Below are 23,454 nucleotides of genomic sequence, written 5' to 3'. Positions count from 1 at the left end.
GGGTTAAAGGGTAAAACTCCCCCTGTCTGGTTACATAACCTAATTAATATTAACAATAATTTTATATTAAAAATAATTATAATTAATAGTTAACTTAATATAGATTTTTTTACATAATAATTAATAAGATTAAATACAAATGTATTGAATTTTTTTTCTTTATAAATTTAATAAATGCATTTATTAAATACAAATTTATTAAATTCAAATAATAAAAAAATACAAATTTATTGAATGATAATTTATTAATTTTTGATTTATTTATCATGTTTTAACCTTTAACCCGTGAACTCAACGGGTTAAAAGGGTAGAAATCCCCCTGTCTGGTTGCATAACTTAATTAATAATAATTAACAATTATTTAATATAAAAATAATTATAATTAATAATAATTTAATATGTTTTTTTACATAATAATTACGGTAATATTAAAATACAAATTTATTGAATTTTTTATTTTTTATTTACAAATTTATTTCGAAATTTCATAAATCTATTTATTAAATACAAATTCATTACATACAAATTTAAAAAAAATACAAATTTATTGAATGATAATTTATTTATTTATAATTTTTATTTATTTATCATGTTTTACCCTTTAACCCGTGAACTCAACGGGTTAAAGGGTAAAACTCCCCCTGTCTGGTTACATAACCTAATTAATATTAACAATAATTTTATATTAAAAATAATTATAATTAATAGTTAACTTAATATAGATTTTTTTACATAATAATTAATAAGATTAAATACAAATGTATTGAATTTTTTTTCTTTATAAATTTAATAAATGCATTTATTAAATACAAATTTATTAAATACAAATAATAAAAAAATACAAATTTATTGAATTTTTTATTTAGAAATTTATTTCGAAATTTCATAAATGTATTTATTAAATACAAATTCATTACATACAAATTTTAAAAAATACAAATTTATTAAATGATAATTTATTTATTTATAATTTTATTTATTTATTTATTTATCATGTTTTACCCTTTAACCCATGAACTCAATGGGTTAAAGGGTTAAACTCCCCCTGTCCGGTTACATAACCTAATTAATATTAACAATAATTTAATATAAAAAATTATTATAATTAATAATAACTTAATATATATAGTTTTTTTTTACATAATAATTAATAAGATTAAATACAAATGTATTGAATTTTTTTCTTTGTAAATTTAATAAATGCATTCATTAAATACAAATGTCTTAAATACAAATGTAAAAAAAATACAAATCTATTGAATGATTATTTATTTATAATTTTTTTGATTTATCATGTTTTACCCTTTAACCCGTGAAGTCAACGTTGTAAAGAGTAAAACTCCCCCTGTCTGGTTACATATAACCTCCCATTCAGACTTATATGAACGGTCAATACCAGGTACCCGTTCACACACATCCATCCCCTCAATCGGACTACAAGGACGCCGTGACGTCACCGGTCGCGTCACGTGCCCACAACACAAGCCGCTGTCAATCGCACCTTCCGCGTGCGGCGTCAAAGACGTCATCTCCTGTCGGCCAATCACACGCAGGCTCCTGACGGGCCGCGCCTGGAGGCCACGCCCCTTGTGCTCGGCTGCTGTAGTAGTCTCCGGAGTTGGGAGGGGACGGGAGTGTCTGCGTTTTCTGTGAGTATATACGTATCAGTGTGTACGACCACCGCGTTTTTTACCTGTCCGGGGGGGGGGTCTGTCCTGACAGGTGACGCCCGGTGTGTGGGCGGGGTTTGTATCCGCTTATTAAGGTGACGGAGGAGACAACAATACGTTATATACTGGTTTTTCCTGTGGCCGTTGCATAATTCCAGTTTGGATTTAAAGTTATATTCAAAAGACGTCACGTGACTGCGGGTGGTTAGAAACTGTTGGATCCTGTTCACACTGGGTTGTGTGCATTGTGTTGGTTTCTATGTCTCTCTTGCTAAACTACATGGAGCATGGATGGGCTTCCAACCAGGGTGCCTGCAGCTGTTGCAAAACTACAACTCCCAGCATGCCCGGACAGCCGTTGGAAACCTTGTCACTTCCTTCCTGGAGATAAGGGCAGGGCAGTGACGTCATTGTCACCTTGACCCAGGATAATAAACACATATACTGTACGTCTCCAAGGGATATAAGGTGAAGGGCCCTCACATGATTATAGGGGCCCCGGGGGCCAAGGGTGTTTTATTATTAGCCCCGGGGGCTAAGGGTCTTTTATTATAAGCCAATTCCTATTAAAATCATTTGAACTGTGGGTCCTGTTTTTTATTTTTATTAAATTTTTTTAGTTAAAGGTGAATTCTTCTGAAAACACCTCCTGGTTGTGTGCGGTGTTGGTCTCAGCTATTCTTAAAGGGGTATTCTGGATTAAAAACAAAATTTCTATTTAATAAAACTTACAAATATAATGTTTTCACAAATTGCCAGGAAGTTGTGTAGTCCTCTCATTGTTAGTGTGGTGTTGTCTCATTAGCTCCCGACTCCTTCCTCTCTCCTGACAGGAAGTTGTGTAGTCCTTTCATTGTTAGTGTGGTGTTGTCTCATTAGCTCCCGACTTCTTCCTATCTCCCGACAGGAAGTTGTGTAGTCCTTTCATTGTTAGTGTGGTGTTGTCTCATTAGCTCCCGACTCCTTCCTCTCTCCTGACAGGAAGTTGTGTAGTCCTTTCATTGTTACTAGTGTGATGTTGTCTCATTAGCTCCCGACTCCTTCCTCACTCCTGACAGGAAGTTGTGTAGTCCTTTCATTGTTAGTGTGGTGTTGTCTCATTAGCTCCCGACTCCTTCCTCTCTCCTGACAGGAAGTTGTGTAGTCCTTTCATTGTTACTAGTGGTGTTGTCTCATTAGCTCCCGACTCCTTCCTCTCTCCTGACAGGAAGTTGTGTAGTCCTTTCATTGTTAGTTTGATGTTGTCTCATTAGCTCCCGACTTCTTCCTCTCTCCTGACAGGAAGTTGTGTAGTCCTTTCATTGTTAGTGTGGTGTTGTCTCATTAGCTCCCGACTCCTTCCACTCTCCTGACAGGAAGTTGTGTAGTCCTCCCATTGTCAGTGTTGTCTCGTCAACTCCCTGGTTCCTGCCTCTCTCCTTACAGGAAATTGTGTAGTCCTCTTATTGTCAGTGTGGTGTCTTCTCCAGTTCCCTGACTCCTCCCTCTTTCTCCTGTCAGGGAGTTGTGTAGTCCTCTTGTTGTCAGGGTGGTGTTGTCTCAGCAGCTTCCCAGCTGTCTGAGGAGGCGTGGCTGGATCTTGTCTCCAAGCTCTAGCCCCACCCCTAGGCAGTGTCACTACCTCTGACCTGCCTTTCCAGCCTACATCACTATTTCTTTCATATACACATTTACATCTTTATTGGAACATTTTGGGAGATTGAAGTGTGGTTTCAGCATGCTGCCTTGTGCTGAAAAATTCCACAGGCAGAGAAGCAGACAGGGAATGAATACAGCAGGTGCTGCAATTTCGCTGATTGTGTGATAGTCTGCTGAGAAATTAGATCTTCTGCAACAGCTGTGGACAGGGAACTGGCAGGAGTGCTGTGGTACTCTGAGGGCTGAGGGAAAGCAATGCATTCTGGGAATTGTAGTACTGAGCAACTGCTCAACCAGGAAGTACAGGACTAAGAGGGAGATTTTTGTTGGTTTCAGAACTGGGGGCAGACAGGTAAACAATGCTATATGCTTCTGCCGCGTTTATTTCTTTTATCTGACGTTGGAGTACCCCTTTAAGTAAACCAACTAATCAGCAAAAAAAAAGCACCTAAAGTGTATTCAGGGACTTGGGGTTTGTAGTTCTCGGGGGGTTTCCCTTATAGGATCCAAAAAGTTAGGCCCAGTTCACACTACGGAATTTCTGCTTACATCGGCCACCTCTGGAATTGGGGCCTAACGTCTATGGCAATCTCTTGTGTGCCTCCAGCTGTTGCAAAACTACAACTCCCAGCATGCCCGGACAGCCGAAGGCTGTCCGGGCATGCTGGGAGTTGTAGTTTTGCAACAGCTGGAGGCACCCTGGTGGGTAAACACTGCACTAGAGGATAGTTATGTCTTTCAGAAGCAGATGCCAGTAAGGCGCGCGCCTCCCCAGCAGTTTACGCCCCGCGGGCCATGTTGCTGAGTACACGTGAGAGGAAATGTATAATAAGATTAAAAAGAGAAGATCTGACACTACAGATAAAATCAACTACAAACTATACATATACAGCAGTACAGAGCGTATACTAATAGTAATCTCCAGATATACAACACTCTACTAAATACAGATTCTGTACTAGTACACACAGGAAAATGACCGGAGATATTTTATTTTATTCCGATCATCCTAAAGGATAGGAGCGAGGTGGCAGGGGTGCCACCTCCTCCTATCCCCCTGCGATTGGCCGATCAGAACTGATGGCCAATTGCAGGGCTGGGGCGGGGGGAATGTTCATTTCCCCCACTCTGCCTGCCCCTGGATGTCGGGGCATAGCGGGGGGGAAGATGGTGGCAATGTGTGGGGGGGCCTGTGGATGCCGCGGGGACCGCCGGTTACCTGGGTCCCGGCGGACCGAGGACCAGGGACTGGCGGCTGCAGGAGGCAGCGGCGGCGGTTACTGCAGTGAAGGTAGCGGTCCTAGATACTGCAGTGAAGATTGCCGTAAAGTGATCTTCACTGCTGTATCTAGGAGTTTCAAAACTACAACTCCCAGCATGCCCAGACAGCCTTTGGCAACATCTGGCCCTTCAGAGTTGAAGTCTTGCAACATCTGGAGGGCTACAGTTTGGAGACCACTACACAGTGGACTCCAAACTGTTCTCCTCCAGTTGTTGCATAACTACAACTCCCAACATGCCCTTCGGCTGTCTGGGCATGCTGGGAGTTGTAGTATTGCAACAACTGGAGGTGCACTGGTTGGGAAACATTGTCTGTTTCCCAACCTGTGTGCCTCCAGCTGTAGCAAAACTATAACTTCCAGCATGCACTGACTGAGTTTTGCAACAGCTGGAGGCACATGGGTTGGGAAACACTGAGTTAGGGAACAGACAGTGGTGCAGAAACACTGCGGTAATCTGTTACCTACTCAGTGTTTCCCAGTCCCAACCAGTGTGCCTCTAGCTGTTGCATAACTATAACTTCCAGCATGCATGGTCTGTCAGTGCATGCTGGGAGTTGTAGTTTTGACACCCCCCCCCCCCCCCCACGCGAACGTACATTCTCACAGGCGGGGGTTTACAGCAAGTTTCCCACTTCAAGTACAAGATGCGGCCAATTTTTCCACTGCAGCGGGAAACTCACTGTAAACCTCCGCCTGTGTGAATGTACCATAAAAACACTACACTACACTCCCCCTTACACTGTGCCCCCCCCCCCCCCCCAAAAAAAAAAGTCTTGTACATCAGTTTTTCCAAAACGGAGCCTCCAGCTGTTGCAAAATGACATCTCCCAGTATTGCCGGACAGCCATTGACTGTCCAGGAATGTTGGGAGTTTTGCAACAGCTGGAGGCACCCTGTTTGGGGAAAACTGATGTACAGTATTTTTGGTGGAGGAGGCAAGCGAAACACTTGCATCCGGGTACACCCCTATGAAAATCCCTAATTTAGGCCTCATATGCGCATGGGGCTCTCTCACTTCAAAGCCCTGTCGTATTTCAAGGCAACAGTATAGGGTCACATATGGAGTATTTCCGTACTCGGGGGAAATTGCACTACAAATTTTGGGGGTCTTTTTCTCCTTTTACCCCTTATGAAAAGGTAAAGTTGGGGTCTACACCAGCATGTGAGTGTAAAAATGTTTTTTATTTCACGCTGGTGTTGCCCCATTCTTTTCATTTTCATAAGAATGTAAAAGGAAATAAAGACCCCCAAAATTTGTAACACAATTTCTCCCAAGTTGGGAAATACCCCATATGTGGGCGTAAAATGCTCTGCGGATGCTCAACAAGGCTCAGGAGTGAGAGCGCACCATGTACATTTGAGGCCTAAACTGGTGATTTGCACAGGGTTGCCTGCTAGTTACAACGGTTCTGACAAACGCAAAATAAATAAATACTCACAGGTGACCCCATTTTTGAAACTACACCCCTCATGGAATGTAATAAGGGGTACAGTGAGCATTTACACCCCACAGGTGTCTGACAGATTTTTGTAACAGTGGTCCGTGAAAACGAAGAATGTAATTTTTCATTTGGACAGCCCACTGTTCCAAAGATCTGTCAAACGCCAGTGGGGTGTAAATGCTCACTGTACCCCTGTTACTTTCCTTGAGGGGTTTGGTTTCCCAAACAGTATGCCATGTGGGGTGTTTTTCCTTAATGTGACATGCCCCCCAAAAACCATTTAATCAAAATTTGTTTTCCAAAAGCCCAATGTCGCTCCTTCCCTTCTGAGCCCTCTAGTGCAGTGTTTCCCAACCTTTTTTAGGGTCGGGGCACACCTCGGAAATTTTTTTTCCCGCGGGGTACCCCTACCGAGGTTGACGAGAAAAAAAAAAACTATGAACAAATTCCTATGCACACTGCATATATCTTATCTTGCATATATCTTATTTCCCCCCACATTAGGTTGGCCGTATAGTTACCCCCACATTAGGTTGGCCGTATAGTTACCCCCACATTAGGTTGGCAGTATAGTTACCCCCACATTAGGTTGGCAGTATAGTTACCCCCACATTAGGTTGGCAGTATAGTTACCCCCACATTAGGTTGGCAGTATAGTTACCCCCACATTAGATTGTAGTTCCCCCACATTAGGTCCAGTATAGTCCCCCACATTAAGTCCAGTATAGTTCCCCCACATTAGGTCCAGTATAGTTCCCCCACATTAGGTGCAGTATAGTCCCCCCACATTCGGTCCAATATAGTCCCCCCACATTAGGTGCAGTATAGTTACCCCCACATTAGGTTGTAGTTCCCCAACATTAGGTTGTAGTTCCCCCACATTAGGTCCAGTATAGTCCCCCCACATTAGGTCCAGTATAGTTCCCCCACATTAGGTGCAGTATAGTTCCCCCACATTAGGTGCAGTATAGTTCCCCCACAGACATACTGCCTTCAGCCATACAGTGTATTACTGAAGGCTGTATGCCTGTGTACTGCCCCACTTCGGTGTTCCGAGCACCGCTCCTCCGGTCCGGCTATAGCAGTAGGTCCCGGGACCGGAGGAGCGGTGCTCGGAACACCGAAGGAGACGTGCCGCTGGTAACAATTACCAAGTTGACAGCGCGCGTCCTCCTCGCTGCTCCGGTCCTCCGCGATTGTTGCTATGGGCGCACGCATGGGACGTCAGTGACGTCCCTGCGTGCGCTACCTCCCGGCGGTCCCCGCGTTTTTAAAGTAGGCATCCCTGTGTCCCGAAAGCAACTTTCGGGACACAGAGATGTCCCGCAGCAAAAACACCCGGTGGGTGTTTTTCCCACGGCACACCGTACACTATGTCACAGCACACTAGTGTGCCACGGCACAGTGGTTGAAAAACACTGCTCTAGTGCACCCACAGATCACTTTACATCCACATATGAGGTATTTCCTTACTCGAGAGAAATGGGGTTTCAAATTTTGGGGGACATTTTCACCTATTACTCCTTGTGAAAATGAAAAATTTGGGGTAACATCAGCATTTTAGTGAAAAAAATAAATTTTTTCATTTTCACATCTAACTTTATTGAAAATTCGTCAAACACCTGTGGGGTGTTAAGTAGGGATCGACCGATATCGTTTTTTTTTAGGACCGATACCGATAATCGGTGGAGATTAGAGCCGGTAGCCGATAAGTTATTGGCTATTTATCCCCCCGCGACACCGCTGCAGATCATTGATTTAAAGCGGGCACTTTAAATCAATGCACTGCAGTGGCTTTTGCGGTGCCATAGGCTGCTGCCGCCACCCGCTTCTCTCCCCCTGCCTGTCCGGGGTCCTGAGTCCTATCACCGCCACTGCTCCCACCGCACCGCGACCGACCCGCTGCACCGCGTCGTACACCGCACCACCCCGGCCCCCCACCGCACCGCCCCGGCCCTGCACCGCTGGGTGCGGGCTGCGGGGTTGTAACGTCGCGCCCATGCCCCCTCGTGACACCACGCTACGCCCCTCAATGCAAGTCTATGGGAGGGGGCGTGGCAGCTGCAACGTCCCCTCCCATAGGTTTTCATTGAGGGGACATGGTGTAACGCCACAAGGGGGCGTGGTCGTGATGTCACTACGCCTGCACCCAGTGTTCGGAAAAAAATGTTCCGGATGCTGGGGGAGTGGAGTACCCCTTTAAATGGGTGTGAGTGGGGCATCTAAAATGAGTATGTAAAGGATGTGTATAGCACTTCTAGAATATGGTTGTGAGCGGGCATATAGATTGAGTAGGTTAAGGATGTTGACTGGGCATGTAGAGTGAGCTGGGTACATAGAATTACTGGGGAATGGCTGTGAATTGGGGCATCTAGGATGAGCATGTAATGGATGTGTGTTGATGATCTAGAAGGAGTCTGTGATGTTTGTGAGTTGGGTATCTAAAATGACTAGGGAATGACTGTAAATGGGGATCTAGAATGAGTATGTAATGGTTGTGTGTAAGACATCTACAATCAGTATGTTATGGTTATGAGTGGGGCATCTATAATGTGTATGTAATGGGTGCAAGTTAGGCATCTAGAATAAGTATGTAATGTGTATAAGTTGGGCAACTAGATTGAGTAAAGTTATGGGTGTTGACTGGGCATGTAGGATAAGTATATAACAGTGTAAGTTGGATATTTACATTCTTTATGAGCTGGTCATCTCTAATGTGTATGTAAAGGATCTGAGCAGGGCAAAAAGAATGTGTATGTAATGGATGGGCTTTGGGCATCTAGAATGACTATGTAGTGGTTGTGATTTAGGCAATTCTCTACAAATGATTTACCTTTGGTTTTCTTTTCCAGGTGAACTATTCTGGACGGACATTCAGAATGCACACATTGACGTTGACGCTATCTCTGTTGCACGGGATCATTGTGTGCTCCGGAGAATCACCCCTCTCCCGGTTAATCCTTGTGTCCTTTGATGGATTCAGAGCGGACTATTTACTAAACCACTCATTTCCCAACCTTGAAGAGTTCATCAGTGATGGCGTATTGGTGAAAGATGTCGAAAACGTTTTCATCACAAAGACCTTCCCTAACCATTACTCCATCGTGACCGGTCTATATGCCGAGAGTCATGGGATTGTTGCCAATGCAATGTATGACAAAGACACTAACCTGACATTCCGCGTTACCGATATCAGCTCCAAGACCAACCCAGTGTGGTGGAATGAAGCTACTCCTATCTGGGTGACAAACCAACGTGCAGGGCAGAAGAGCGGCTCTGCCATGTGGCCAGGGAGTGATGTGACCATCCAGAACATCACCAACCATAACTTTTTACCATACAACAGTAACGTGCCTTTTGAGGAGAGAGTGAATAACATCACCTCATGGTTCACCAGGACCGATGACCCAATCAACTTTGCAACTTTGTATTTTGAAGAACCTGACAAGAGTGGACACATTTATGGACCAGAAAACAAAAACATGACTGATACTTTGAATAATGTGGACAAAAATATAGGATACTTGGTGGCCAAGCTGAAAGAGTCCAAGCTGTGGGATACAGTTAACGTTATAATCACCAGTGACCATGGAATGGCCCAGTGCTCGGAGGACCGAGTTATTGTCCTTGATGGCTGTATTGGTCGAGGAAACTACACACTGGTGGATTCAACACCGGTTGCAGCCGTATTGCCCCTTCAAGGTGAGTGTGAGTGCTCATGCACTATTCACTGGGACAAATATCAGAAGCTGGAGGAGAAACCGACCCCTACAGTCCAACCCTGTGCATACCTATATTAGTGATCTGGGACGCCCAACTAGAGTACCTCATCCTCCCAGTTTACTGCCCCCATCATGATAAACCACCCCCTGCCTTTATTTTTAATATTTTTTTTAGTTTTCTACCTTGATATTTCTCTGTATTTTCTGCTCAGTCTCAGTCAGGTTCAAAGACTGGGAAGGGGCGTTACCCAGCAGGCGTGACATCATCTGAAGCCATACAGGGGAGAACTTCCTCCCTCACTCTGCTACACACAGCCCAGAGCAGTTCAGTGTGAGATGAGCTATGATTGGCTAAGGCTGCACACACACACACACACACAGCATTCCAGACTGCATTTCCTGATTTTTTTACTTCAGCCAGGCCACCAGGAGTCCAAAGTCTGTGAAAGAGATGAAGGGGAAATGTGCTTTGGACAAGTAGGGAGACACCTAGTGGCAGCTTTTTTTTTAAACACAAATAAAACATAGAAAACTTAATTTTCATTTTTTTTTTTTAAACAAAGTGCATTAGAAAGATTATCCCCACCATTTTAAGAGCCCAAATAGGGACATGTAAACCCTGCTCAGGAATACCCCTCAATCGATCACTTTTGGGCTGGGATGGTATAAATCTCACCTCTTTTACGCTCCGCTTTGTTTGATAAAGACAGCCAATGGCTGTCCGGGAATGCTGGGAGTTGCAGTTTTGCAGTAGATGGAGGCACGCTGGTTGGGAAACACTGATCTAATGTGTACGACGCCTGTAAGAACATGTATTCAATATATTATGAAGCAATGATAACTGCTGTAAGACATCCCGTCATAAGACAAATCCAGCTCTGCTGCATATGGGATATTTGAAGGCTTCATCCGATAATACATTTGTCCTCTGTTTTCTAGATACAAAATTAGTTTACAACCTGCTGAAAAACTGCAGCGATCACATGACGGTCTACCTTAAAGAAGACATCCCGGAGCGATACCACTACAAGCATAACAAGCGCATCCAGCCTATCATCATGGTGGCGGACGAGGGCTGGAGTATAGTGCAGAATGCGTCCTCTAATGTGTCATGTAAGACGTCTCCTGTGTGTATGCATTTATGTTCATTTATGTATTTGCAGATTAGTGTTTCCCAACCAGGGTGCCTCCAGCTGTTGCAAATCTACAACTCCCAGCTTGCCCGGACAGCCGAAGGCTGTCCGGGCAAGCTGGGAGTTGTAGTTTTGCAACAGCTGGAGGTACCCTGGTTGGAAAACACTGTCTCAGATACTTGCAAAGAGTAGTAGGGAAAGGAAAGTGACAACTGTTCTGAGCCACAAACCTGAGAATCCATAGTCCATTTCCTATAGAGACGTGAAGTTGCGGTTATGCCACCCATGTGCCGCAGCATGCCACCATAGCCGGGTGAGGTCATCAGCGTGGTCAACACCACATCATCATATTTTGACCCGCTAGACCACTATAATGGTGTTCCAGATGATTATAAGGTGACTGCAGCCATACCTTTATTGCTGTTCTTCTTACTAATAAAAACCTTTTATTCCAAAAGTCAGGCACAGTCGGATAGGCGAGGCTTGTGGTTCGCCAAACCCCGCCACGCATATCCTGCCTTCCAGCGCTGGGACCACTGTGTCTTACTACACAGCACATGTGCCCGGCCCGTCGGCTCTAACGTGCGCGCACCGCCGCACCCTAGTTGACAGAGCAAGCGCTTGCTGCCGACGTCTGTGCGCTTGGTGCGCATGTGCTGTACTAGAGGCAGACGCTCATCCGCTCACTGCCTGTATTACAGCACATTCGCACAGACATCGGGAGAGCTCGCTCGGTCAATTTAGGACGCGGCGGTGCGCGCACGTTTGAGCCGACGTGCCGGGCGCATGCGCTGTGGATGCACTGTGTAATAAGACACAGCGGTCCCAGCGCTGGAAGGTAGGATATGCGTGGCGGCCGCGGGGCTTGGCGAACCCCATGCCACGCCTGACTTTTGGATAAAAGGTTTTAATTAGTAAGAATAAGAAAAGAAGAACAATCAGCAATAAAGGTATGGCTGCATTCACCTTATAATCATCTGGAACACCATTATAGTGGTCTGGGGGGGGGGGGTCAAAATATGATGACAGTTCAGCTTTAAACCCATTTTTAACTGTCTAATAAAATAATATATATCGGTAAATAAAGTTATTTTACTAATAATTTTTATTGCAACTTTTTACAAACTATTGGGGTTTTGTTTTGCTTTCGATGCAAACTATCTGCTCTTTTGCCCTCAGTAGCTCAAATTCCTGTTTGGTGCACATCCTGTAATGGGCTTCCTGTTCCTGTGTACACTCTAGCCGGGAATTCGAATTCAAATTTTTCCTACTACCTCCATGTGGGAGGGGTTACAGCCTAGTAGGTGTAGTGGGAGGAAGATAGAGATGGCTGGATTCCCAGCTAGAGTGTACAACAGGAAGTATGTACACCAGACAGGAATGAAGACAACAGAGCAGACAGTTTGCATCAACAGCAGAAGAGAAGCGTAAAAGACCACAGAAAGTATACGGTATGTTAATTTATAGGACACTCGAAAATAGGTTTCAAGGTCAGACAACCCAGTAAGGACTGTGGGCAGCTCAGACATTTCATGAATATGTGCCTCACTATTAGGATACATCCCCTCTGACAATGGGAAGGCAGAGTTCTGCAATACTGAGGCTGAAGGCCCCCCCGAGAGACCCCAACACAGAACATTGACTTAAAGGGGTACTCCGCCCACACACATCTTAACCCCTATCCAGAGGATAGGGGATAAGATGTCTGATTGCGGGGGTCCAGCTGCTGGGACCCTCTGTTATTTCCTTGCAGCACCCGTGCCCCACCTGGCATTCTAAATGATGTGTTTAGAATGCTGGGTTTGGGCAGCCGGAGACGTGATGTCACGCTGTCTGTCTATTTTCCCCCCTGCCCAAACACCATATTATAAATGCTGGAAAACCCATTTGAATTTATTTTTTTTACACTATTTCTGTGACAAGTAGGGTAAGATTTATTAAAACCTGTGCAGAGGAAAAGTGGTGCAGTTGCCCATGGCAACCGCTTCTTTAATTTTTCAAACACCTTTTTAAAAATGAAATAAGCGATCTAATAGGTTGCTATCTGCAACTGGTCAACTTTTCCTCTGCACAGGTTTTAATAAATGTTCCCTATAGTGCATTATATATATATATATTATTTTCTTCTTACCTATTAGTAATTGTCGCCATTGTAAAATGATTATTTAGCTCTAGTTAGGTCTCTGTGTGAGGGGGGGGGGCAAGGCTGCAAGATCGGCAGGTGTGCATTTTTTATTGAAAAAATAAATAAACATATATATATATATATATATATATATATATACATACACAGGTATCTCCCATATTAATTATTAATTCTACAGGTGTGTTATTAATGTCTGTGAAAGGTGAAAACCTTTTTTCTTTTAAATCAACTGGTGGCAGAAAGTTAAACATATTTGTAAATTACTTCTATTAAAAGATCTTAATCCTTCCTGTACTTATTAGCTGCTGAATACTACAGAGGAAATTCTTTTCTTTTTGGAATGCTTTCTGATGACATCACGACCACAGTTCTCTCTGCTGACGTTATTTTAATAATAGTAATGCTTTATTTATTGTTGTCCTTAGTGGGATTTGAACCCAAGTCCCCAGCACTGCAAGGCAGCAGTGCTAACCACTGAGCCACCATGCTGCCCTTAGCATACATCTGCTATGCACGGTTGCTAAAATGTACAGAGATGTCAGCAGAGAGCACTGTGCTCGTGATGTCATCAGTGTTCCAAAAAGAAAGGAATTTCCTCTGTAGCATTCAGCAGCTAATAAGTACTGGAAGGATTAAGATTTTTTAATAGAAGTAATTTACAAATATGTTTAACTTTCTGCCACCAGTTGATTTAAAAGAAAAAAGGTTTTCACCGGAGTACCCCTTTAAGCTGTATTTTAACTCTGTATGCACTATGAGATTTTTTGTATGATATATATGAATTAATTAATTGATGATTCACTGATCACATATGTTTGAGTATATATACCCTCCTCTTGGATTGTATCACTAAGCCTGAAAATGGTCCTATGGTTGGACAGAAACGTTGCTGTGATGTGAGCCAGTAAATTCAAGAAAAAATTCAGTATTTGGAGGAGTGCTGCGCTTTTGCTTTTTCTTGCTTTATATATCATTTTATTTATTTATATTTTTTACTTTTTTAATTAATCACACGTATATATTTACTTATTAATGATGATGATAATATTGATAATATATATTAACCATTTATTATTTTTTTTATTATTATTATACAGTGTATTATATATATATATATATATTTACTATTATTAATAGTAATAGTATATATACATTTTTTACCCTTCATAATTGTTATCATCATCATCATCATTATTATTATTATACGGTGTGTGTGTATATACAGTGTATGTGTATATATATATATATATATATATATACAAATTTTTTACCCTTTATAATTATCATCATCATCAATTATTATTATTATTATACAGTGTGTGTGTATATATATTTACTATTATTAATATTAATATATTTAAAAATGTTACCCTTCAAAATCGTCATCATTATCATCATTATTAGATTTGACTTATTATTTTATATATTATTTTTAAAAAATATTTTAATATCACTTATTTTTGTCTTGCAGTGGGAAATCACGGCTATGATAACAGTCTCCGCAGCATGCATCCTTTCCTAGCTGCCCACGGACCCGCATTCCACAAGGGCATCAAGATCAGCAAAATAAACACCGTGGACATCTACCCCATGATGTGTCACATCCTCGGTTTGAAGGCAGAACCCAACAACGGGACCCTGTCCAGCACCAAGTGCCTGTTGGCCGACCAGTGGTGCATCCATGTCCCCGAAGCCATAGGGATCGTCCTGGGCGGGATCCTGGTCCTCGCCACCATCAGCTGTGTGATCATAATGCTCCTGAAGCAGAAGATGCCCATCCCTCGCCAGTTTACCCGGCTGCAGTTCCAGGATGACGACGACCCTTTAATCGGGTGAAATCCCTTGGATCGGAAGTAATGGCGGCACTGATGGTTTAACCCTTGAGATGCTTCTGAAAAAAAAAATTCTGATTTATAAGCTTCTCTGTTAACTTATTGGGATTACAAAGGGGGCAATTAATTTTGAATTAAAGGGGTATTCCAGGAAAAAACTTTTTATTTTTATATATATATATATATATCAACTGGCTCCAGAAAGTTAAACAGATTTTTTTTAATTACTTCTATTAAAAAATCTTAATCCTTCCAATAATCATCAGCTGCTGAAGTTGAGTTGTTCTTATCTGTCTGGCAACAGTGCTCTCTGCTGACATCTCTGCTTGTCTCGGGAACTGCACAGAGTAGAAGAGGTTTGCTATGGGGATTTGCCTCTACTCTGGACGGTTCCCGAGACAGGTGTCATCAGAGAGCACTTAGACAGAAAAGAACAACTCAACTTCAGCAGCTCATAAGTACTGAAAGGATTAAGATTTTTTTTTTTTAATAGAAGTAATTTACAAATCTGTTTAACTTTCTGGAGCCAGTTGAAATGTATAAAAAAAATAAGTTTTTTTCCTGGATAATAAGGTACAATGGGGCAAATTTACTCCAAATTCAGATCACTCCAGGGTTGGGGGTAGATCTTCTCTTTGAAGACGTTTTCCTACATATGCCTCATTGGTTCCAATCCGGTTTCTTACTCTGTAGCTGTGGTCACCAAACTGTGGACCTCCAGATGTTGCGAAACTACAATTCCCAGCATGCCCGGACAGCCGTTGGCTGTCCGGGCATGCTGGGAGTTGTAGTTTCGCAACATCTGGAGGTCCACAGTTTGGAGACCACTACTCTATACTGTAGTTCAACAACTCCACGGTAAAAAAATATTCAAGAAGACCACCCAAAATAGGGGTGGTCTTCTCAAATAACATAGCCAATATGCATAATATGTGGTGGAAACGGTTAACAAAAAAAAATCTGGTCTGGACAAGGGGGTGGTCTTCTCATTGATGTGGTCTTTTCGAGAGGCTTCACTGTAGATGTATATTTATTGACAAAAGTTGTGTAATTTTGTTAAACATTACATTATTTATATTAAGGTACAATGGGGGAGATTCATCAAAACCTGTGCAGAGGAAAAGTCGACCAGTTGCCCATAGCAACCAATCAGATCGCTTCTTTCATTTTTCCACAGGCCTTTTCAAAAATGAAACAAGTGATCTGATTGGTTGCTATGGGCAACTGGTTTACTTTTCCTTGGCACAGGTTTTGATGAATCTCTGCCATAGTCTGTATTATCCTGCATTTACATTTATCCTGGTATCGTAGGGAAACTGTCAAAAAGTTTGGCAATAGACTCACCCCCTTCCAGCATAGCTATATACAGACACTGAACATGCAGGGAATAGCGAGAGATCTCCGCTCCGAATCATGGGGAATAGTGAGTGCAGCTCTGGAGTATAATACAGGATATAATCAGGATCAGTACAGGATAAGTAATGTAATGTATGTACACAGTGACCTCACCAGCAGAATAGTGAGTACAGCTCTGGAGTATAATACAGGATATAACTGAGGATCAGTACAGGATAAGTAATGTAATGTATGTACACAGTGACCTCACCAGCAGAATAGTGAGTACAGATCTGGAGTATAATACAGGATATAACTCAGGATCAGTACAGGATAAGTAATGTAATGTATGTACACAGTGACCTCACCAGCAGAATAGTGAGTACAGCCCTGGAGTATAATACAGGATATAACTCAGGATCAGTACAGGATAAGTAATGTAATGTATGTACACAGTGACTCTCCAGCAGAATAGTGAGTGCAGCTCTGGAGAATAATACAGGATATAACTAAGGATCAGTACAGGGTAAGTAATGTAATGTATGTACACAGTGACCTCACCAGCAGAATAGTGAGCGCAGCTCTGGAGTATAATACAGGATATAACTCAGGATCAGTACAGGGTAAGTAATGTAATGTATGTGCACAGTTACTCTACCAGCAGAATAGTGAGTACAGCTCTGGAATATAATACAGGATATAACTCAGGATCAGTACAGGATAAGTAATGTAATGTATGTACACGGTTACCCCACCAGCAGAATAGTGAGTACAGCTCTGGAGTATAATACAGGATATAACTCAGGATCAGTACAGGATAAGTAATGTAATGTATGTACACGGTTACCCCACCAGCAGAATAGTGAGTACAGCTCTGGAGTATAATACAGGATATAACTCAGGATCAGTACAGGATAAGTAATGTAATGTATGTACACGGTTACCCCACCAGCAGAATAGTGAGTACAGCTCTGGAGTTGCCCTGTTTATAAAGGATAGGAGCTGAACTTACTTCTGATTGGCCCTGGCAAAAGCACCATAGCGCCATCTAGTTCAGCTTTGTTAGGACAACGATCAGTGTTTACCAATCAGGGTGCCTTCAGCTGTTGCAAAACTACAACTCCCAGCATGCTGGGAGTTTTAGTTTTGCCATGGCTGGAGGCACCCTGGTTGGGAAACACTGTCCTAGACTGATCGAATCTTTTTTTTCTTGTTAGGTTACTGTATGTTCCAGTTATATATGTTCTGTCTATATGTCATAACTAGGAGAATATTAATGCATTGCATTTTTATGACGAGCTCTGAAGTTAAGCAACTGCTATACTGGGATGTCCTGCACTCGGAATACAACTCCCAGCATGCCTTGCTATCGTTATAACGGAAAACGGATATGTTTTATTTAATAGGAAATTGTCATCTTCTGATGTATTATTAGTCTATGCAGTTAATGTCTAGGACAGTGTTTGCCAAGCAGGGTGCCTCCAGCTGTTGCAAAACTACAACTCCCAGCATGCCCGGAGTTGTAGTTTTGCAACAGCTGGAGGCCCCGTGCTTGGGAATCACTAATCTAGAAGGATTAGAGATTACGCCTTAACACAGTGGTCTGCGACCTGTGGCGGGATTAGAAAAGCTGACCCTCCCACAGGCGGAGAAAACAGGATAGCCAAAAAAGTGCTGACATAGTAAATAAATGTTGTGATTTAGTATAGTCCTCATCTGTGTCATTTAGATAAGAATGAGCTGCAAAACCAGACATGACCTATTCACAAGAGTGGCGCTGTTTCTGGAAAAAAACGCCTTAGTCTAATGCTCTCCTTTTTGAAAGGAAATGTGTCGTCAGAAAGCGACCTGTTGTTTAAATCAGGGTTTTCTGTTACGTAGGCACTGTCATCTGAACAAACGTTGCGTAAATGAATAGTACAAGCGAATGCGTGAAACTTTGGAATATATCTTAGTAGACAAAAATGCTTCTTTCTCCTGTTATCAAGCTTCTTCCCTCCCTCCCCCCCCCCCCCCCCCCCCCCTTTTGTTAAACTGTATTCCACTCCAAAAATAAGATCAGCTTTGTCCTGTTTCTGCAAGACAAGCAATACAGGTCTAAGGAGGGAGAAGGAGAGAGCGCTTCGCCCACCAGCTCTAGGGGAACTGCAAATTATAGATGAAGCCTGCAGAGCAGAAATATAATTCCAGAAATAGTGATGCTCCTCATGTATACACACACACAAGGCAGCATATCCTAAAAAGTCACCTGAAAAAAAAAAGGTACAAAAAAAAAAAATTTTATATATATATATATATATATATATATGGTATATAAGGAGTTTTTAGTGATTTTTATTTTTATATTTTAAAATAATTCTGAAGCCTTGCAGTTTTCATTTTGGCCACTAGGCCTTAAACTAAGATAAGACTTCCTGTTTTGTTTGTGATAAGGTAGAGACTGCTGGAAAGTGATCTGTACAGTATTACAGTAACACCCGTAGATCGATAAGATAATAGATGATGCTTACGGCTTAGCCTACCCCTCCATGTATAATGACCTCAGAAAAGGTCACAGAGCATGCCCAGACACCTTCACTATTTATGTCTTGCTGTAAAACATATCTCTACATGCTGTTAAAAACAGCTGAGGCAAAATGGCTGCCCCCATAATGATGTACAAAAAAAAAAAAAAAAGTTATTTAATTAAAAAAAAACTACAATAAAAAAATAAAATCAGATTTGAAAAAAAAAAAGAACATGTTTTATTATCGGGCTATATAATAAATTTAAAAACAAATTGTCTGGGCGACGCATTCAATTGAGCTGCAATACCAGACATAACCTATGGACAAGAGTGGCGCTATTTCTTAAACTACCATGACATGGCATTCTGGTTCTTAGTCACAGGTCACAGACCACTTCCTTAGCACATAGCACTTTGTGTAGATTATATCATGATTAACAGAGACGCCGATGATTTTGGGTCGTATTTTGGCGGTTGATTTGGTGGTGGCATCTCAATTCACATATTGCCTACGTTGATACATAGTGACAAACTGTCAGCTGTGTAAGCAGCACAATATCGGGGACAGGCGCTCACATTCACTGCTAACAAGCTAGAGGTCTTGAACCAAGAGCAGAGTTTCCCAACCAGGGTGCCTCCAGCTGTTGAAAACTACAACTCCCAGCATGCCCGGACAGCCGAAGGCTGTCCGGGCATGCTGGGAGTTGTAGTTTTGCAACAGCTGGAAGCTCCCTGGTTGGAAAAAACTGTTCTAAGGCAGTGTTTCTCAACCACTGTGCCTTCACAGTTGTAGTTAAGCAACAGCTGGAGGTGCACTGGAATGAGAAAGCTTGATTAGATAGTCAACAGGATTGGCAGATGTTGCAAAACTACAACTCCCAGCATGCCCGGACAGCCTTTGGACTTTGTTCTAATGTATCTACAATATTCTGTCTATAAAAGTACAGTTCAAATATGGGGGGTATTTAATGTGGTGAGGGGGCTTTAATCACTCTATGTTAAATACTCACACACACACACACATATATATATATATATATATATACATAAATATTATAATGTCTTCACTGAACAATGAAGAAGCACAAATGGTCTACGTTTTCTTTGGTGAGGAGCTTTACTTTTAGGAAATACATTGTAACCACTTTACATTTGTTTTAGACTTTACCAATATATTTTTTTAATAAAAAATGTTGACGTATCTGTTGTCTCTTGTGTCGTTCATCATCGTATATTGTACAGGAAAACATCCAAGACCAGAAGCAACAAGTATTAAAAATGTAAGTCTGGTATTTATATTCTTGTATATAGGAGCAGTATTATAGTAGTTATATACTTGTATATAGGAGCAGTATTATAGTAGTTATATTCTTGTATATAGGAGCAGTATTATAGTAGTTATATTCTTGTACAGATGAGGCAGTATTATAGTAGGTATATTCTTGTATATAGATGGCAGTATTATAGTAGTTATATTCTTGTATATAGGAGCAGTATTATAGTAGTTATATTCTTGTATATAGGAGCAGTATTATAGTAGTTATATTCTTGTATATAGATGGCAGTATTATAGTAGTTATATTCTTGTATATAGGAGGCAGTATTATAGTAGTTATATTCTTGTATATAGGAGCAGTATTACAGTAGTTATATTCTTGTATATAGGAGCAGTATTATAGTAGTTATATTCTTGTATATAGGAGCAGTATTATAGTAGTTATATTCTTGTATATAGGAGCAGTATTATAGTAGTTATATTCCTGTACACAGAGCAGTATTATAGTAGTTATATTCTTGTATATAGGAGCAGTATTATAGTAGTTATATTCTTGTATATAGGAGCAGTATTATAGTAGTTATAAAATAGCAAGTAGAAATGAAGGTAGACGGACGACTCACCCGGGTAGCAAAAATATCTTCTTTATTCAAGGCTTGCAGCTTAAAATAACAGCAGGTTCAGGGGGGTCTGTCAGCAGGAACGCAGGGCTGTGGAGTGCAACGACCGTATCGCTTCGGACTGAAGCTTCTTCCGGCCTCCAACAGGTGTTCTACGTCCTGCTGTGATTTAAAACCAGGTATGTGCGGAAGGGGGGAGGGGCCTTCACCTAGACAAAAAATCACCTACGTGCTGACATAAATGTTAAAAACATTCTTGGCGAGTTTACAAAAATGGGCTAAATTCTGCCCTATCATTAAGTCCCGCTGGTCCGAGGGCTCCAGTTCTGAGTATCCAGCGGGTTTCCATTTGTATAAGAATATTTTCTCTGTCTCCTCCTTCTTTCGGGGGAGGAATGCGCTGGATCCCAAAGAACTTTAGAGCCCTGGGATCATTATCATGCTCTTCCTTCATATGTTTCATTAATTTTGGGACTCCTTTCCCTGATTTCAAAGAATAAATGTGTTCTCTGTATCTGGTAGACAATTGCCTTTTCGTTTTTCCGATATAAAATCGGGCACAAGGACACATTAACCCATACACTACATGTGTGCTTTTACATGTTATGACTTCTCTGACAGTGATATCTCTTCCTCCTAGGTTTACAAAATTCACTTTCATATTCTGAGAGCAGTGTGAACATTGACCACAGGCTTAATTGCCTGGGGGAAGGGAACTGGTCAGCCAATCTTTGCTATCTTTCTGTGCGATTTCTTTGCGTTTTTTAATTTTTTTAATATTATCTCTAATCGTGCTGTTTTTCCTAAATGTTATTAAAGGTTTATTTTTGGCTACTGTTTTCAGATCTTCATCTTGTTCTAATATTTTCCAATTGTTATGTATAGCTTTAGTGATTATATTATTTATAGGAGTATTGGCAAATGAGAAGGTGAATCTTTTATTTTCTATTTCTTGGATATTAGATGTTTTTTGTTTGTTAACTAACAGATCTTCTCTTTTCTTTTCATTTGCTTTCTCGTATGCTTGCTGTATGAGTTTTTCAGGATATCCTCTTTTTCTCAGCCTTTCTTTTAATTCTTCTGCCTGTATTTCGTATTTATATTCATGTGTATTAATTCGTTTTAGCCGAATAAATTGGCTGTATGGCAGACCCTTTTTTACATGGTGAGGGTGGGAGCTTTTAAAATGGAGTAAAGTATTTCTTGCTATTTTCTTTCTAAAGCCTGTCACTGATATCATGTTGCCTTCAATATTTATTTCTGTATCAAGAAATTCTATACTTTTGTTACCATATACTGCTGTAAAAAACATATTATAGGAATTGGCTTCATTTAAGTATTTCACAAATTCATGAAACTTTCCTTCTGTGTCACTCCACACTATTATAATATCATCTACGTAACGCTTAAAGAAGCGCACGTATTGCAGGTATTGTATGATACTGCAGGTAGCAGTATTATAGTAGTTATATTCTTGTATATAGGAGCAGTATTATAGTAGTTATATTCTTGTATATAGAAGCAGTATTATAGTAGTTATATTCTTGTATATAGGAGCAGTATTATAGTAGTTATATTCTTGTATATAGGAGGCAGTATTATAGTAGTTATATTCTTGTATATAGGAGCAGTATTATAGTAGTTATATTCTTGTATATAGGGGCAGTATTATAGTAGTTATATTCTTGTATATAGGGGCAGTATTATAATAGTTATATTCTTGTATATAGGAGCAGTATTATAGTAGTTATATTCCTGTACACAGAGCAGTATTATAGTAGTTATATTCTTGTATATAGGAGCAGTATTATAGTAGTTATATTCCTGTACACAGAGCAGTATTATAGTAGTTATATTCTTGTATATAGGAGCAGTATTATAGTAGTTATATTCTTGTATATAGGAGCAGTATTATAGTAGTTATATTCTTGTATATAGGAGCAGTATTATAGTAGTTATATTCTTGTATATAGGAGCAGTATTATAGTAGTTATATTCTTGTATATAGAAGCAGTATTATAGTAGTTATATTCTTGTATATAGGAGCAGTATTATAGTAGTTATATTCTTGTATAGAGGAGGCAGTATTATAGTAGTTATATTCTTGTATATAGGAGCAGTATTATAGTAGTTATATTCTTGTATATAGGGGCAGTATTATAGTAGTTATATTCTTGTATATAGGGGCAGTATTATAATAGTTATATTCTTGTACATAGGGGCAGTATTATAATAGTTATATTCTTGTACATAGGAGGCAGTATTATAGTTTATTATAGTAGTAGTTTTGGGGGCTTCCGATTCTACGCAGTGCACTTTTCGGTAAAATTGACACCATATACAGTCATGGTCGTAAATGTTGGCACCCCTGAAATTTTTCTAAATAATGAAGTATTTCTCACAGAAAAGGATTGCAGTAACACATGTTTTGCTATACACATGTTTATTCCCTTTGTGTGTATTGGAACTAAACCAAAAAAGGGAGGAAAAATAGCAAATTGGACATAATGTCACCAAACTCCAAAAATGGGCTGGACAAAATGATTGGCACCCTTTCAAAATTGTGGAAAAATAAGATTGTTTCCAGCTTGTGATGCTCCTTTAAACTCACCTGGGGCAAGTAACAGGTGTGGGCAATATAAAAATTTCACCTGAAAGCATATAAAAAGGAGAGAAGTTCACTTAGCCTTTGCATTGTGTGTCTTTGTGTGCCACACTAAGCATGGACAACAGAAAGAGGAGAAGAGAACTGTCTGAGGACTTGAGAACCAAAATGGTGGAAAAATATCAACAATCTCAAGGTTACAAGTCCATCTCCAGAGATCTAGATTTGCCTTTGTCCACAGTGCAC

The 23,454-nt window shown here is 40.8% G+C and overlaps 2 protein-coding genes and 1 pseudogene across 3 annotated transcripts in view; 2 read left to right on the top strand and 1 right to left on the bottom strand.

Moving 5' to 3' along the window:
* Window positions 1-1,957, bottom strand: part of LOC130361201 (aminopeptidase NAALADL1-like) — an 81,440-nt gene extending 79,483 nt beyond the window's left edge. The window contains exon 1 of one of the 2 annotated variants that reach the window (XM_056563915.1): window positions 1,694-1,957. Coding sequence is in view for 1 of the 2 variants with exons in the window: in XM_056563914.1 (XP_056419889.1) it covers window positions 1,502-1,529 (28 nt within the window). In the remaining variant the exon portion in view is untranslated. Of the gene's footprint in view, window positions 1-1,501; window positions 1,555-1,693 lie in introns of those variants that run through there. The other variant, XM_056563914.1, reaches the window with a different exon arrangement.
* On the top strand, window positions 1,522-15,033 carry LOC130361202 (bis(5'-adenosyl)-triphosphatase enpp4-like). The gene is made up of 4 exons (XM_056563916.1): window positions 1,522-1,649; window positions 8,886-9,735; window positions 10,695-10,868; window positions 14,506-15,033. The coding sequence occupies exons 2-4, from the start codon at window positions 8,913-8,915 to the stop codon at window positions 14,868-14,870; spliced, it is 1,362 nt and encodes a 453-aa protein (XP_056419891.1). The 5' UTR covers window positions 1,522-1,649; window positions 8,886-8,912; the 3' UTR covers window positions 14,871-15,033.
* Window positions 15,034-19,962: 4,929 nt separating this feature from the next.
* The window catches only part of LOC130361204 (bis(5'-adenosyl)-triphosphatase enpp4-like), a 45,665-nt pseudogene continuing 42,173 nt past the window's right edge, over window positions 19,963-23,454 (top strand).

This window comes from Hyla sarda, chromosome 3 (assembly GCF_029499605.1).
Source record: "Hyla sarda isolate aHylSar1 chromosome 3, aHylSar1.hap1, whole genome shotgun sequence".
NCBI lineage: Eukaryota > Metazoa > Chordata > Amphibia > Anura > Hylidae > Hyla > Hyla sarda.
This window is presented reverse-complemented; position numbering and strand designations above follow the sequence as displayed.